Below are 13,167 nucleotides of genomic sequence, written 5' to 3'. Positions count from 1 at the left end.
TCTGTGAAGATTTCTAGGTCATGGAGAGAATTTGACACATTTCAGAACTGTCCTAACCATCTGTACCATTTTGTAGCAGTCCTTTTCCGTACATCATTTTTCGAGGCTGGCAAGATAGTATTTCTTTAGTAGCAGAAGAAAATGTAGAAGTTTAATTAAAGAAATTTTATTTGGATGTGAAAACCAGTGTTTTATCAACCCAGTAATACTTAGAATAGCTCTCTATCACCTAACTGTTCTATCAGAAACTCTCTTTTACTTCCTTTTATGCTTTTTGTTATTACTAAAGAGTACTTTACATGCAGTTGGATTTTACTTCAAGAAAAATTAGCGTGTTGATATGATGGGCTATTCCTCAGCGTTCTGTGTGCTTGGGCCTTTCTCCACACAGACTTTTTATATAAAATGGATTTGTGATATGTCATTACTTTGAAAAAATATGAGTTTCTTTTGTTTTGTGAGCTGTCTTTACATGACTAAATGATGACAATTTTTGACGAAAATATATAAAATCAAAATCTTACCTTTTCTATTAAATCTGTTGCATCTTAATTATATCCATCAGCAGTGAGCTCAGAAAAATTGAGAATATACTCAGGAGGAGGAGGATGATAAAAAGCATGAATAGGATAAGAAGGAACACAAGAGCATGCTAAATACAGATTTGTAAATTATAGTGTAAATCTTAATTCTTCAGTCCAGTGAATAAAAGTGGCATGCAGTAGTTTGACCACTTCTGAATTCTGAAAAGTAATAATTCAAAAACCAGTTCACTATGTATGTTATGTGTGATGGAGATGAGAAGTGATTTCTGAAATTATGTATCTTTAAAGTTTTGTCCTTTCCCTATTTCTTTTTGCTGGTAAAACCTCTGCTTGCCATCTGAGGTTGAGATGGCTTTATGAATTAAGTCTCTATGGAGGGTATTATTCGTACATGAATAGCTCGTAAATAACTGTTTGCAAATTAGAGTGAAATCACTCACTGAGTGGCTGGAATGTTCCTTTTAAGCTGTACTTTGTGTGAACTCTGCTGTATGCTTCCCACACGTGTGGATTGCCTTTTTATGTTTGGGTGTATTCACTGGAATTGCATCTGTATCCCAGGTGCCCTGATTGTATAAGGGGGAAAAAGGGAGAACCAAGTCCATTCTTTCTTTGCATGCAACACTGAGCAAGACACTGCTTAACTTCTTATCATTAAACCAGATAATGATTAGTTGAGGGGGTCTTTGAAATTTTCTGCATGTACCAGCTTGCTATTACTTAGTCTAAATCCGAGGCTTCGAATTTGCCCCTCTTAAAAAGCCCCTCAACTGTTACATGCTGGACATGTCAGATGGCTCTCTTACTTTAGCGAAGAAGAAATTTTTGATATAGGTGTCATCTGCTGCTCCATTTGCAAATGAATACGTACCTTCTTTCAAAGCATCTCAAGTTCTACTAATGAAATAGCATTGCAGTATTGGAAATAAATAATTTGTCAACTTCAAATTAAGACTACAACTCATCCCTCTTTAAAGAAGTAAAATCTTTTGGTTGTTGGAAAGATCCGTGGGTATCATAATGCATACACATATAATAAAAATTGTTAAACACCAATGAGATCAAGTAGAGTGTAGGCATACACATTTCCAGACTCTAAAAAAAATTAAGCAAAAGCCTTGCTCTTTTCATTAAACTAATGTCCAGAACCAACTGACGATAGTCTAGACTTGCTTCCTTTGATATTGTGGTGGTATACTTGGACTGCTTCTCAAGCAAAAATTAATATTGTAGTATTGGTGTTGATGCACGTGTTACATAATGCCCAATACTCTTGAATGAGTGTCCTATGTGTGTGTTTTCAGCCTTGATTCCAAGGGTTGCTGACCGTGTGCAAATAATGCAAGACAGGAAGAGCCTTGATTTTAAGTATATCGCTTCCAGATGGAAGCTCTGTAGAATACAGTAAAGTGGGCCAAGCAGTGGGTCGGTCTCCAGAGGTGAGACTTCTTGCTTTAGAAGAGAGTCATCTAGTATTCAAAAGGGACTAAAACTACAAAAAACTGAAGTTTTTATGGGTAAGATTTTGGATAATTCAAGAAGGTATCAGTCATGGAGGAGTCATAGAACTCTGAGAGCAAATGGGCTACTATTGTGAAGACTGAAACCAAGTCATCTTGTTCTACAAAATTTCACTTGTAATGAAATTACAATTCTTTTGTCTTGTAATAAAAAATGATTGATTTAGCAATTGTTTTATAGCATCCATGTTTGCAATTTAGTTATTAATAGCAAAATATAAACCACACGTAGTGCAGCCTTGCTGGAATACCATGCAAGACCGATGAGGAGGATTGGGAAGGCAGGTGTTGATTACTTCAAAATTTAGTTTTTTTTTTTTTTTTTTTTTGGAGTGGGATGTTTTAATCAGAAAACTTCTCATTTATGTTGTCCTTTGAGGGGCTGCTGTATAGTGTATTTCACTTTAATTTGCAAATGTATGGTCAGACTTTTGGTTGTTCCTCCAAACTACTGTGCCTAATGAGCTTGCAGTGAAATCCAGGAGGAAGCAGTAAAGCTTAAATAGTGCAAAGAATTCGGGGATGGGTATTTGGTTCATCTTCAGTGTGGAGTTTGCCTTGGGTCATCTTTGGATTATCTCTGGAAGTCTAGTTGATCTGTGTTCCAGTATCTCCTTTGTCTTTTTCAGATGCCTTGGAATGTAGGTATTTGGGCAATTGGTGTCAAAGCTGTCAGTACGGCACAAGTGGGAAAATGCAATCCCAACTTTCAGTTGTTCTTCCAGCTATTTGCATTAGTGTTTAGTATTCCACTAGGTAATAATAATTAAAAATAAATAGATCCCAAACTTCTTTTCCAAAAGATGCTAGAATTATTTTTCTTTTACATTTCTCTTCTCAAATTCTCTAGAAGGTTTTCCCAGTCTTTCTTACATCTTACTTGCTGTTGGTAAACACCTTTTTATCATGATGTTCTTTATAGATGTGGCACAAATGTACTTTTGTTTCTCTCAGCTTGTAGCAGTGTAGTTTTATATCTCATTTCCTAATGGAGTTGGCTTATGTGAATCCTTCTTTTTAACCTCTTTTAGAAACTAACTGTGGGCTGCAAAGCAGATGGGTTTTGTTCTGTCTGTGTAAGAATAAGAGGTAGTTATAAAGCTGCACTTCTGGATTTTGATTGATTGAGGCTGCAAACATGCTGGATTCTTCCTGTCTTCAAAATAATATTTCTACATTGTCACAGATAGCAGGTTTTAGTTATAAGAGATGATATTTAGATCTTTGTCAGTTTTCTGATCCGGCACTTACAATGCTGCTTTATTTCAGCATGTTTCAACATGGCTGATTTACTGAAGATTTTGAGAGACTTGATTGTGCTTTAAATGTTAATGCTTGTACCCCATTGAATGCCATCATGTCTTTACCATCAGTTTAGTGTGTTTATTCTACTTTGAAAGGTTAATAAATAGAAAAGTAAAAAATAAAATAATCCACTACAACAGGTGTGTTGTGAAGATCTTAGATGCTCTTTGGGGCTTAAAAATACCTCTCTTAATTGACTGTGATTGCATACATGGGCATTAACAGTGCTGCAGTAGAAGCAGCTTCAGTCTTAATAAATACACTCTTAAAAGATTAACTGGTTTGGAAAGTGAAGCAAGATACATCTGCATTTAAAATTTACATATTATAATGCCAGTGTGCACTGAAATAACTCACCATGGATTGTGAATTCTTGTCATTAAAATCTTAAATTCCAGGTATTTTTTATCTTTCTTCAAAAAAGATGTGCTTCTTCAGATAAAAACTAACTGAAGGATTCTATGTGGCCTTTCGTATATAACCATCCAGACAAGAGGGACTGGTTTAGAATCTGCAATTTTACATCTGCAGATTTCCTGACGTACTGATGCAGTTAATCCTTTTTTCTTCTTTGTCTCTCAAGCTTGTTCTTCCCTGCCAGTTTGAGCCCAAAGACCAGTTCTCAATCATATTTGCAATTCCCACGTGCTGCCTCCTTTAACTAGTTTTCTCAGAGGTTATAAGTAAAGAATATTATATGTCATTCAAGTGAAAAATAATCTGAAGAAATTACACACCAAAAATAGATCTCTTCCAGGGTAAAGAATATTTTATTCAAGTCTACAGAGTCATTTACAGAATGAATAATAGATTTCATCATTCATGTTGTCCCTTCATCTATGACCTAACGGGATCAAGTAAATGGAAAGAGAAATTGTATCATCTTACTGCTCTTATATTTGCTTACACTATTACCTGTGGAGCAATAATGCTAAAGTCAATTTGATAAGGGACTAAGCAGTCTACTTTGACACAAAACTGTTATGGAACAAAAGGAGAGAAGACTCATTCTAACCTAATAAAGAATTCATATGGTTATAGAACTGCAGTGTTATATGCATCTATTTATGTATTATATTTTAATAAGAATATTTTTTTTTTTACAGAGGACAACAGGTATGTTTTAAGGAAATTTCTGTAGTCCTTTTCAGCAGAATCAGCTGCTATCTTTCGTTGTTGTTGTTTGTTTTTTTTTTTCCCTCATCAACATGGGTCGTTCCAAGTCAATTTAGTTTTTATTAGAGAAAATTGTTAATCTGTAAGGAATCATAAATATGAAGAAAAGGAGTAGGAGGGGGAAAAAGGTTGGAAAAATCAACCCTAGTAATCTGTGCAGATATTAATGGGCTCTAATTATCTATTAACAATTGGGAAAGAGTTCATGGAATTAATTGTTGCTAGTTCACAAAATGTCAGTTGAATTTCCAGTGTCAGCCGAAATAAGCAAATACGATAGTAATCTTCATCAGTAGGTGTCAGAATGAGAAAAGTAATGCTAACAGTTCATAGAGCCATGGTGCTCTGGGAGCTGTATATTATAAGTGATTCTGTTTGTCATATCAGAAGGGTTACAGTAGAAGTGTGCAAAAAGGAGAACCAAATAATGGAAGTTACTCACTTTTGGATGAGGAGAAGGGTGGATTAGTTCAGCCTGGGGAAGAGATATAACAGAAGTACCAAGAATACTATGATGCCAGAGAACAGAATTTGTTTTCATTATTTTTTTGACACAAGGACTGTAGGGCATCAAACACAATTGTCAGGCTGAAAAAGGTATGATCTCCAGAGGTTAAAATTACAAGTGTGTTCAGAAGAGATTGTGCAAATGCGTATTTGTCAGGGCATATGAAACACAGTGGTCAAATTGTATGGATAGTCTGAATTTTTGATTGGCAGAAAACCAGGAAGGAAAGAATGTATATTGATGCCACTTCTCCTTTCTTTTTCCAAAAATCCATTGCTAACCACTTTTAAAGTAGATGTTCTTAGTCTATTATTTCCCATTTGAGTAAGGGAGACTAAGATAAGTCTTCTGCTGCCTGCTTCTTTAAGACGAACGCAATGTTTAGCAGTGCAGCTGTTTTTGAACTGCTTGAGAGAGACATTTTGCATTTGGAAAACTGAAAAGTATGAATGTCTGGTCTGACGTTCAAGATTTATTTTAAGAATAAATTTCAAAATACTTCCTTTTTGTATAGAGACTATATATTCTGGAATGAGAGGGATGACGAGTGATTTTGTTCAGTATGTGGTGTAATTCAGATTTGTCCTGTGTTGCAGGCGATTATCTGGCGCAATAGATGTGATTGGACAGACCATCACTATCAGCAGGGTAGAAGGACGACGACGTGCTAATGAAAACAGCAACATACAGGTTTTATACTGCAGATTTACACTGTCTTCAACTAAAAAACATTTTTGCTTTCTCCTTGGCTTCTGATGAAAATACTCCAATTTGTATGAATGAGAAATAGAAGAGTACTTTTATTTTCAAGAAGAAAGTTGTGGCAATTGAAATACACTGATATGGAATATTTGATACATGTAAAAAGATAAAAATTTTAGTGTTTTGGAAGTTCTGCTTCCTAAAAGGAAATGAGCAATATTGCAGTCCGACAATTCAGGAGACTAGATGGTCTATAGTAGGTCTTTTTACTATGTGACAAGGACAAATACTTCAACTATGTATTCCTCTCCAATTCCAGCCAGACTTATGCTGCAAGTGAAATCTTCTTCACATATAGTTTAAGAAATAGTGTTCTAAAATAGTTGATTGTACATTTAAAAAAAAAAAAAAAAAAAAGGCAGTACTATTTTACCATAAGTTATATTAGTTGTCTTTATGATTTTAGGCTTTATGGGCTTGGGTTATCTTGAAGCAATGAGTGAATGCATTAAGGTTGAACACACATTATCCTCTCCTGACTAAGCTGTGGAGAAGAATCAAGTTTGCTTTGCTAGCTACATTCCATGCCCAGCTTGTTTAATTTTGAATAATGAAAATTGATTGTGGTACTTATGTTGAAAACACTTGATTGTGTTTTTCAACTGATCTTCTCACAGTGTTTAAGTAATTTAAAGTCTTGGGTTTGTTTTTGTTTTTTTTCATCCTTTTAATGTTGATACTTTTTTAAAGAAGTATTTCCCTTTAAATATAAAAGAAAGATGATGTTAGGGCCATATTCAGATGGCCTATATTCTCTCTAAAATCCAATGTTTATTGTTCCCTGTTGGCCTTTCTTATCTTCTCGAAGGTTCTCGGCAAGTATGGGACACTGAACATAGGGATTGGAGTAGAACTTAAACTATCTGAATATGGCTCTTTAAGTGCATAATACTTCCCTGATATGTAACTGGAAAAAGAAGAAAACTATCTTCTACGCTTTTTACGTAGCAATTGTAACTACAGTTTGATATTTTACAGGTTCTTTCAGAACGATCTAATCCTGAAGTAGACAATTTTACCAAGCCACCTCCATTTTTCCCTCCAGGAGCTCCACCTACTCACCTTCCACCACCTCCTTTCCTCCCACCCCCTCCAACTGTTAGTACTGCTCCGCCACTGATTCCTCCTCCAGGTAAATATTCAGTCCCACATAGACTTTGGAAAATAAGAGGCCAATGCTGATGATAATGAATTAAAGACAGCAGATTCCATGCTGATTTGAATGTATGTGCAGAATTTCAGAATTTTGTGTTCTACTCTTTCCTTAGATACGTCTGCAAGGTATAAGGTGGTATATTCTTTCAGTTAGAGTTCTAGTTTGCACTTGATATTTTTTATCCAACTTTTTGCATAGGTGCGTTGTGCTGTTCTTATGAAACCCCTCACCTGCCAAGGTTTTTAAAGGTGAAAGAAATGCATGTGTGCTACAAATCTAGCAACCAGGTTTGGCTTTTGTCTTCTGGTTTACGGACAGGTTTATGACATACACTTGTTCAGAAAGTCTCTTTCAACAGTCTTCCATGGTTCAAGTGGATTCGAAAATAATGATTAAGAGCTGTGGATTTGGTTTCTTCAGGCCTCTGTTTTAATTGTGCTGTTGCCAGCTCTTTATCTTCAAAGTTGTTCCTAAAATAAAATCTGCCATCCCTCCTAGGTTCAGTGAAGGAAGAGGGGGAAAAAAAAACAACAACCACGCTCTTACCCATTATTAAACTGAGACTACTTGCCAGAAATTTAAGTATTCCAAATATAAAACATCCTCTAAAAGCCCCTTTGAAAAAGGATCCTGCTTTGAAGTTTGGTCTCTTGTTCTGAATTCATTCACTGTTGCGATTCACATCTTTTTTGAGAAAGGAGTTCTGGAATTCAAATTGCCAAACACAGAAGATTCTCAAATTCTCTTAAGAGACCACTGTCTGTAGCAAAAATGTGGGTTTTTTGTTGTTTTCTTGGTTTATTGCTGTGTTGGATTAGTTTAAATCTAAAGAAGAAAATGGACGCTTCTGTTGAACAGAATTTAATGGGTCAAAATGTTGTTTTACGTGCTGTAGTTTAAGAATGTAGTTAAAGTACAGTCTGTATTTGTGGGATTAGAAAAAAAACTACTCAAGTATGAAATTTATGCTGCATAACTTTGGGAAGTTTGTCTACTTAGATTCATACCAGGGCTTACCAAGTAACCATACATTTTTTTTCATACGAATAAGAAAATCTGTCTTAGTTTAGTGTAGTGAAAGAAGTTGTTACTCCAGGTCAGGCTGTATTGCAGTTTTCTGGGCTACTATATAGTTTAGCTAACTTGGAGTATGATGTCAAGCATTGTCATACTTGATACCTTGCTTTGCATCATAGTGCATGTGGCATTGCTTTCCTTCAGCGAAACCTGCTTGGTGTTATGCAAACGTTTACTAGCCTTGAGTTAGTAGGTTGGTGTAGATTATCCTGAAAGCAATTCTGAGTACATTAGGTAAAATTCTATATTGATGCCATTTGGATTGCTTTTGACACAAACAGGAATATTTAGTTTTCAGCCAGGTATCTTTGTGATGTTGCCATGCAGTTTATCTTAGGGACTGAGTCTGCTTCTTGGGCTGATACTCAGGTTTAGTCCCTGCAATGGCTCAGTATTGCAGTCTTTTTTTCCCCTCATTTCTCAAAATAAATAATTGTCTGATGCTTCAGGTAAGTTTTCATACCTCAAGCATGTTTTCACTGCTTTAATAGAAGGAGTGAAGTGTTAGATTGCTAATTTTCCCATACTTGAAGTTGATGATTTTTGTTGTTGTTGTTGTTCATTGGTTTTTGTTTCTGTAATTGCCTGATTCGTTTGTTGAAATGCGTGTAAATGGAACATACTTCATACTTTAAACTATCTGTAAAATATTCAAATATCTTATAAATTCACATTTAAAAAGCAGTTCTGGAAGATGGTATGGAGTGTTGTGAAAGAATTCATATGACTAAATTGAAATTATTATTTTAATATTTAAACAAAAATTGTAAAGCTTTTCATGGCTGATTTTAAAACTTAAAGAGGATTGTCTGTAATATTCCCTCCTGTATCAATGATCTCCTCAGCAAAAAGCTGTACCTGTTGTTTAGGTTGTTGCTGGTGTTGCTTTAAGTCAAAACAGAAGTTTGGTTAAACAAAATCTTCCACATTACTGCGTATGGTAGCAGATACATTTTTTTGTGGATTCTCAAATGATTGTATTTAAGATGACTGCCTAATAGTTAAACACTTATATCTGCATTTTTGTGCCAGGAAAAAGTATCTTGGCTTTAAGATATGATTGTTTTCTTTAAGTCATCTTGGTTTCCTCAGAGAAGTTGGAATTGTGCTCTCATTGAAAGGCTGATTTTTGGGCATCTGAGCATGAACATCTTGGTTTTAATACTAATTGATTTTATACCCTGCAAAATGTCTTTGTTGTTCAGGAGTGGCAGTGCCTTCATAACTTAAGTTTTTGAGGGAAAATAAATTGCAAGGTTAATAAGCATAGTGGTCAGGCTCTATGAAGGCTTTCAGGCTCTTCTGTTCAGATGCCTAAAAGGTGTAAAATGTATGAGAAGTTAAGCAAATGAAGTGGCTTTGTGTATTATGATCACAAATGTGGTCCGGCGCCCCTTGGAAATGTTCTTGTTGGTTCCTGTACATTTCAGTTCAGAACCCACTTACACAGAAGTCTGATATAGTAATTTTATCTCTGGGATGTTTTATGGAGTTTGAGGGGGTATTGCCGTAGTGAACTGCCCTAATTAAACTACTGCTGCCTTTAAAGTGAAGTTTCTTTTTGGCATCTACCTACAAAACAAGCAAGCAAGAAAACTAGCAGAGTTGCAACATTTTTTGGATGTGTTTGTATCAAAGGATTCTCACTTCCCAGATATTTTTAAGAAAATAGATTACTAAGCATTTTTTTTCCCTTCAAGTAGCATCTGAATGATTAATTGCAGAGTGGCATAGCATTGACTGAAAAGTCGGTAATTCTTATTGCCAGAATATTTTGTCCATGTTGACATAGTATTTCCCATGCTAAGCTTTTAAGGGTCAGGGGCCAATTGCATTTCCTTTCATCTAGTTATGGAATATAAATCAAAGCAAATAGGTTCTGTAGGATGTTACTTTCCTTCTGGATACTTAACATTTTAGAGTTATGAATTGACTTCTAATCTTGAGACAGATTCATTCTACGTTATTTTTGCTTCTAATTAAATAAGATTCTGAAGAGTAGGAGTTTAAGTAAGAAGCCAGATTAAATTGTGCATGGCTTGCATAAAAGCTTAATGGTAGGTATTAATATCAGATCTTAATCTGAAAACATAGGAAATAACTTATTTCTCTTGATAATGCATGTTGTGATAACTCAGTCTGATTTTAGATGTATAGATAATCACCCATTCAGTCTGATTTTAGGTCTGTAAGTGATAAGCACTGTTACTGGAACTGATACATTATTTGTTATCGTTTTAGGTATACCAATAACAGTACCACCACCAGGTAAGTTTGCTTAAATTTTCCTTCCGTGTTTGATTAAAAAGTAAAAACTTAATTATTTAAGTACTTTAAGTAATTTAAGTAATTTATTGAGTTCTTTTTAGTTAGATACAGAGAAGTTTAGAAATACTAAGCTATGTGCATAGATGTAGATTTAGTCTCCAAAGGCAGAGAAGTATGAAAAAGCTCTTGACAAGTGGACTTGCCTACCAGTTTCTTAGAAGTTGTGTACTTCCTCCTTCACTTTCCATTCTGTTTTTCTATTATGCAAAAAACATATGTGATTGTTGTTTATAAAGCATTGGTAGTTACTCAAGAATTTTCCTATGCTTCTAAATTCTGTTTTTTTTTTTTTTTTTTTTTTTTTAAGATTAGTACACTATTTGATTTAAAGTACTGATATTTAGCACCTTGCCTTTGTTAATTTGGACACAGTTCTCAATTTTGCCAGATAAATTTATTTACAGTTACTGAAAAACAGTTTGTTGCACTGTGCTCTCTGAAATGCCTAACTCAGTTCTCTTGTGTTCTTCTCCCTTCCGTCTCCTCCTGCCCCTCCCCCAATAAATTACTACAGGCTTTCCACCACCACCTGGCGGTCCTCCACCTTCCCTCATACCCACCATAGAAAGGTGATTATCTGCTGGAAATCCTATAAAGCAATGTATCACTGTTTCGTAACTAATAAATCAGATGTTAGTGAAGACTCTTAGACTACTCAGTGGGTTTTATCTAACACTGGAGAGACAGTTTCAATTTTTACAGTATTTTTCCAGAAATGTTACTAATCTCATGTCTTTCACACTTAATATTCTTTTGAGTAGATTACATGACCACTTAGCTAGTTTTGTTATCATACTGTATCAACGTCAAGAGGAAGGTTGAGGTAACAGTTGTTAAAGCATTCTGTGGCAGTCTGAAGGCCAAATTGGGTTAACCTCATCATTCACCTCATACACACTATATCCCCTAAACACAATTAAATAATTTGGCCACAGATCCAAGCCAGGGGGGAAAAAAAGCAGTCAGCACAGCTCTTGAAAAGTGTTTGTATTATGCTGTAGGGCCCAAACCAGGTCATACACAAAGTTCGCTTAATATGGTGCAAGCCTCTTTTCAGTCTATTGGATTTCACTGGAAGAAGGTGCATGTGTCTGTTCCTTTGAAATTGGAAATTCTGTTAATGTCTGTGCTGCAGGATGATGAGGGCAGATATCAGAGAAAATCCACTTCTGATTTAATTCAGAAAAAAAATAACTAGATACATTCACTGTGCATGAAAGTAAATTTATTTTTCATACTGGCAGTTACTGTGACTGTATCTTCTGTTAAGCAGTAGTCACTTAATTACTTTGAGTAAATATTTATGTAGGTTCTGCATTTCAACGCTTTGGTGTTTTTTTTTGTTTGTTTTTTTTTGTTTTTTGTTTTGTTGTTGTTGTTTTGTTTTAAACTAAACTAACCCCAAACTTGTGGTTTTCTTTGTTTTAATACTACACTGCCTTCAGGAACAGAAGTAGCATTCAATTTAAATATGGCATAGATAATTTATTTAAGCTATGTAGGAAGTGGTAAAAAATCATGAAAGAATTTTGAGTTTGAATTATGTCTTATGCACATATCATCCATTTTAACCTTCCTATTTCACCTACTTGAGTTGGCTATCTCTGAAAGGAATCAGAATAGAAAATGTGTAGTTCATTTAATAGTATATTTATAGAACTACACATTTGAAGTCCACCTGTTCTTAGATATGCTCACATACCTACTTGTTAACAGAAAGAATGGGAATGGTTTCATTCACAAAAGAAGCACTTCCAAGCAATTGTACATTAAGTTCAGTATCTTTGCAATAGTATGATATAATCAATATTTGAAATGGAAAATTCTTGGAACATACAAAAGAACAGTTCAAGTGTAATATTTGTTTTTAATATATGATGATTATTTTTTTTTTTAATTTTAAGAAGAGGTTAGAGAATGCTGTTGTCATCTTCTTTATTAAACTGTGAAGTAATGCTTGATTGCTTTCTTAATTAGTAACACTCAGAATGGAATACTTAACTTATAACAGATATTTTCTTTTAGTCTGTAAGATGGTAACAATTCTGTGAAATAGTACCAAGAGTGTATCTTTTGGTGGAATTAGCTTTAATGGTAATATTGAATTTTACATGTATTTTCTTCTTAACAGTGGACATTCCTCTGGCTACGACAGTCGTTCTGTTCGTGCATTTTCATATGGTAGTGGTGAGTAAGTTTGCTGGCTTTGAAAAACTTTTATTAATGCGCTGTCAAATTTTTTTAAATGCTTACCAGGATTTTAGCTGAGAATCTAAACAGATCCTTTCAGAAATTCATTATGAAATCTTATTGCCTGCAATTGTGACCAGTAGATACTGTTGCAAACGTACCAGCTGTTCCTAAGCTCTGTTCTTTTGCTTACTTAATTGGTATGCTGGATATCTGTCTTGAAATGTATGTCAGAATTTTAACCAGGAAGATCAATAATTGAGAAATCCTAAGTGATGCAAATATTCTTTAAAAAATTGTTTGTCTGAGATATTGTGATCTTTTTGTTGCATGTTGCAGAAATTGATTTTTATTTTTTTTTTTCTGTTTTGGTGAATATGATGGAAAAAAATCAGATGCTGAAAAACATAATCTTCTGGTCTTATAATGAGGGTGAACTGGATTAGAAGTTCCATTATGTGGAATCAAATGGAAGTCCAATGAGCTTAGCAGTGAGTTGAGAACTGTTATCTAGCACACAGCTCTGCTCCTTGAGAAAAAGAAAGTAATTGAAATACTGGAATGTTGTCATCTTCCTGATTTGGCCCACATGGGAGAATA

At 34.7% G+C, this 13,167-nt stretch overlaps 1 protein-coding gene across 7 annotated transcripts in view; it reads left to right on the top strand.

Annotated features, from left to right (window-relative positions):
• The window catches only part of FIP1L1 (factor interacting with PAPOLA and CPSF1), a 40,405-nt gene that overhangs the window by 15,350 nt on the left and 11,888 nt on the right, over positions 1–13,167 (top strand). For 5 of the 7 annotated variants that reach the window (XM_085223157.1, XM_085223152.1, XM_085223151.1 and 2 more), the window contains exons 9-13: positions 5,651–5,744; positions 6,795–6,948; positions 10,291–10,317; positions 10,892–10,946; positions 12,509–12,564. In XM_085223157.1, the coding sequence (XP_085079283.1) occupies positions 5,651–5,744; positions 6,795–6,948; positions 10,291–10,317; positions 10,892–10,946; positions 12,509–12,564 (386 nt within the window). The remainder of the gene's footprint in view (positions 1–5,650; positions 5,745–6,794; positions 6,949–10,290; positions 10,318–10,891; positions 10,947–12,508; positions 12,565–13,167) is intronic. The other 2 variants (XM_085223155.1, XM_085223154.1) reach the window with 1 other exon arrangement.

Source organism: Meleagris gallopavo, chromosome 4, assembly GCF_905368555.1.
Source record: "Meleagris gallopavo chromosome 4, MGAL_WU_HG_1.1, whole genome shotgun sequence".
Classification (NCBI taxonomy): Eukaryota; Metazoa; Chordata; class Aves; order Galliformes; family Phasianidae; genus Meleagris; species Meleagris gallopavo.
Note: the sequence above shows the minus strand (reverse complement) of the source record. Positions and strands in the feature narration are given on the sequence as shown.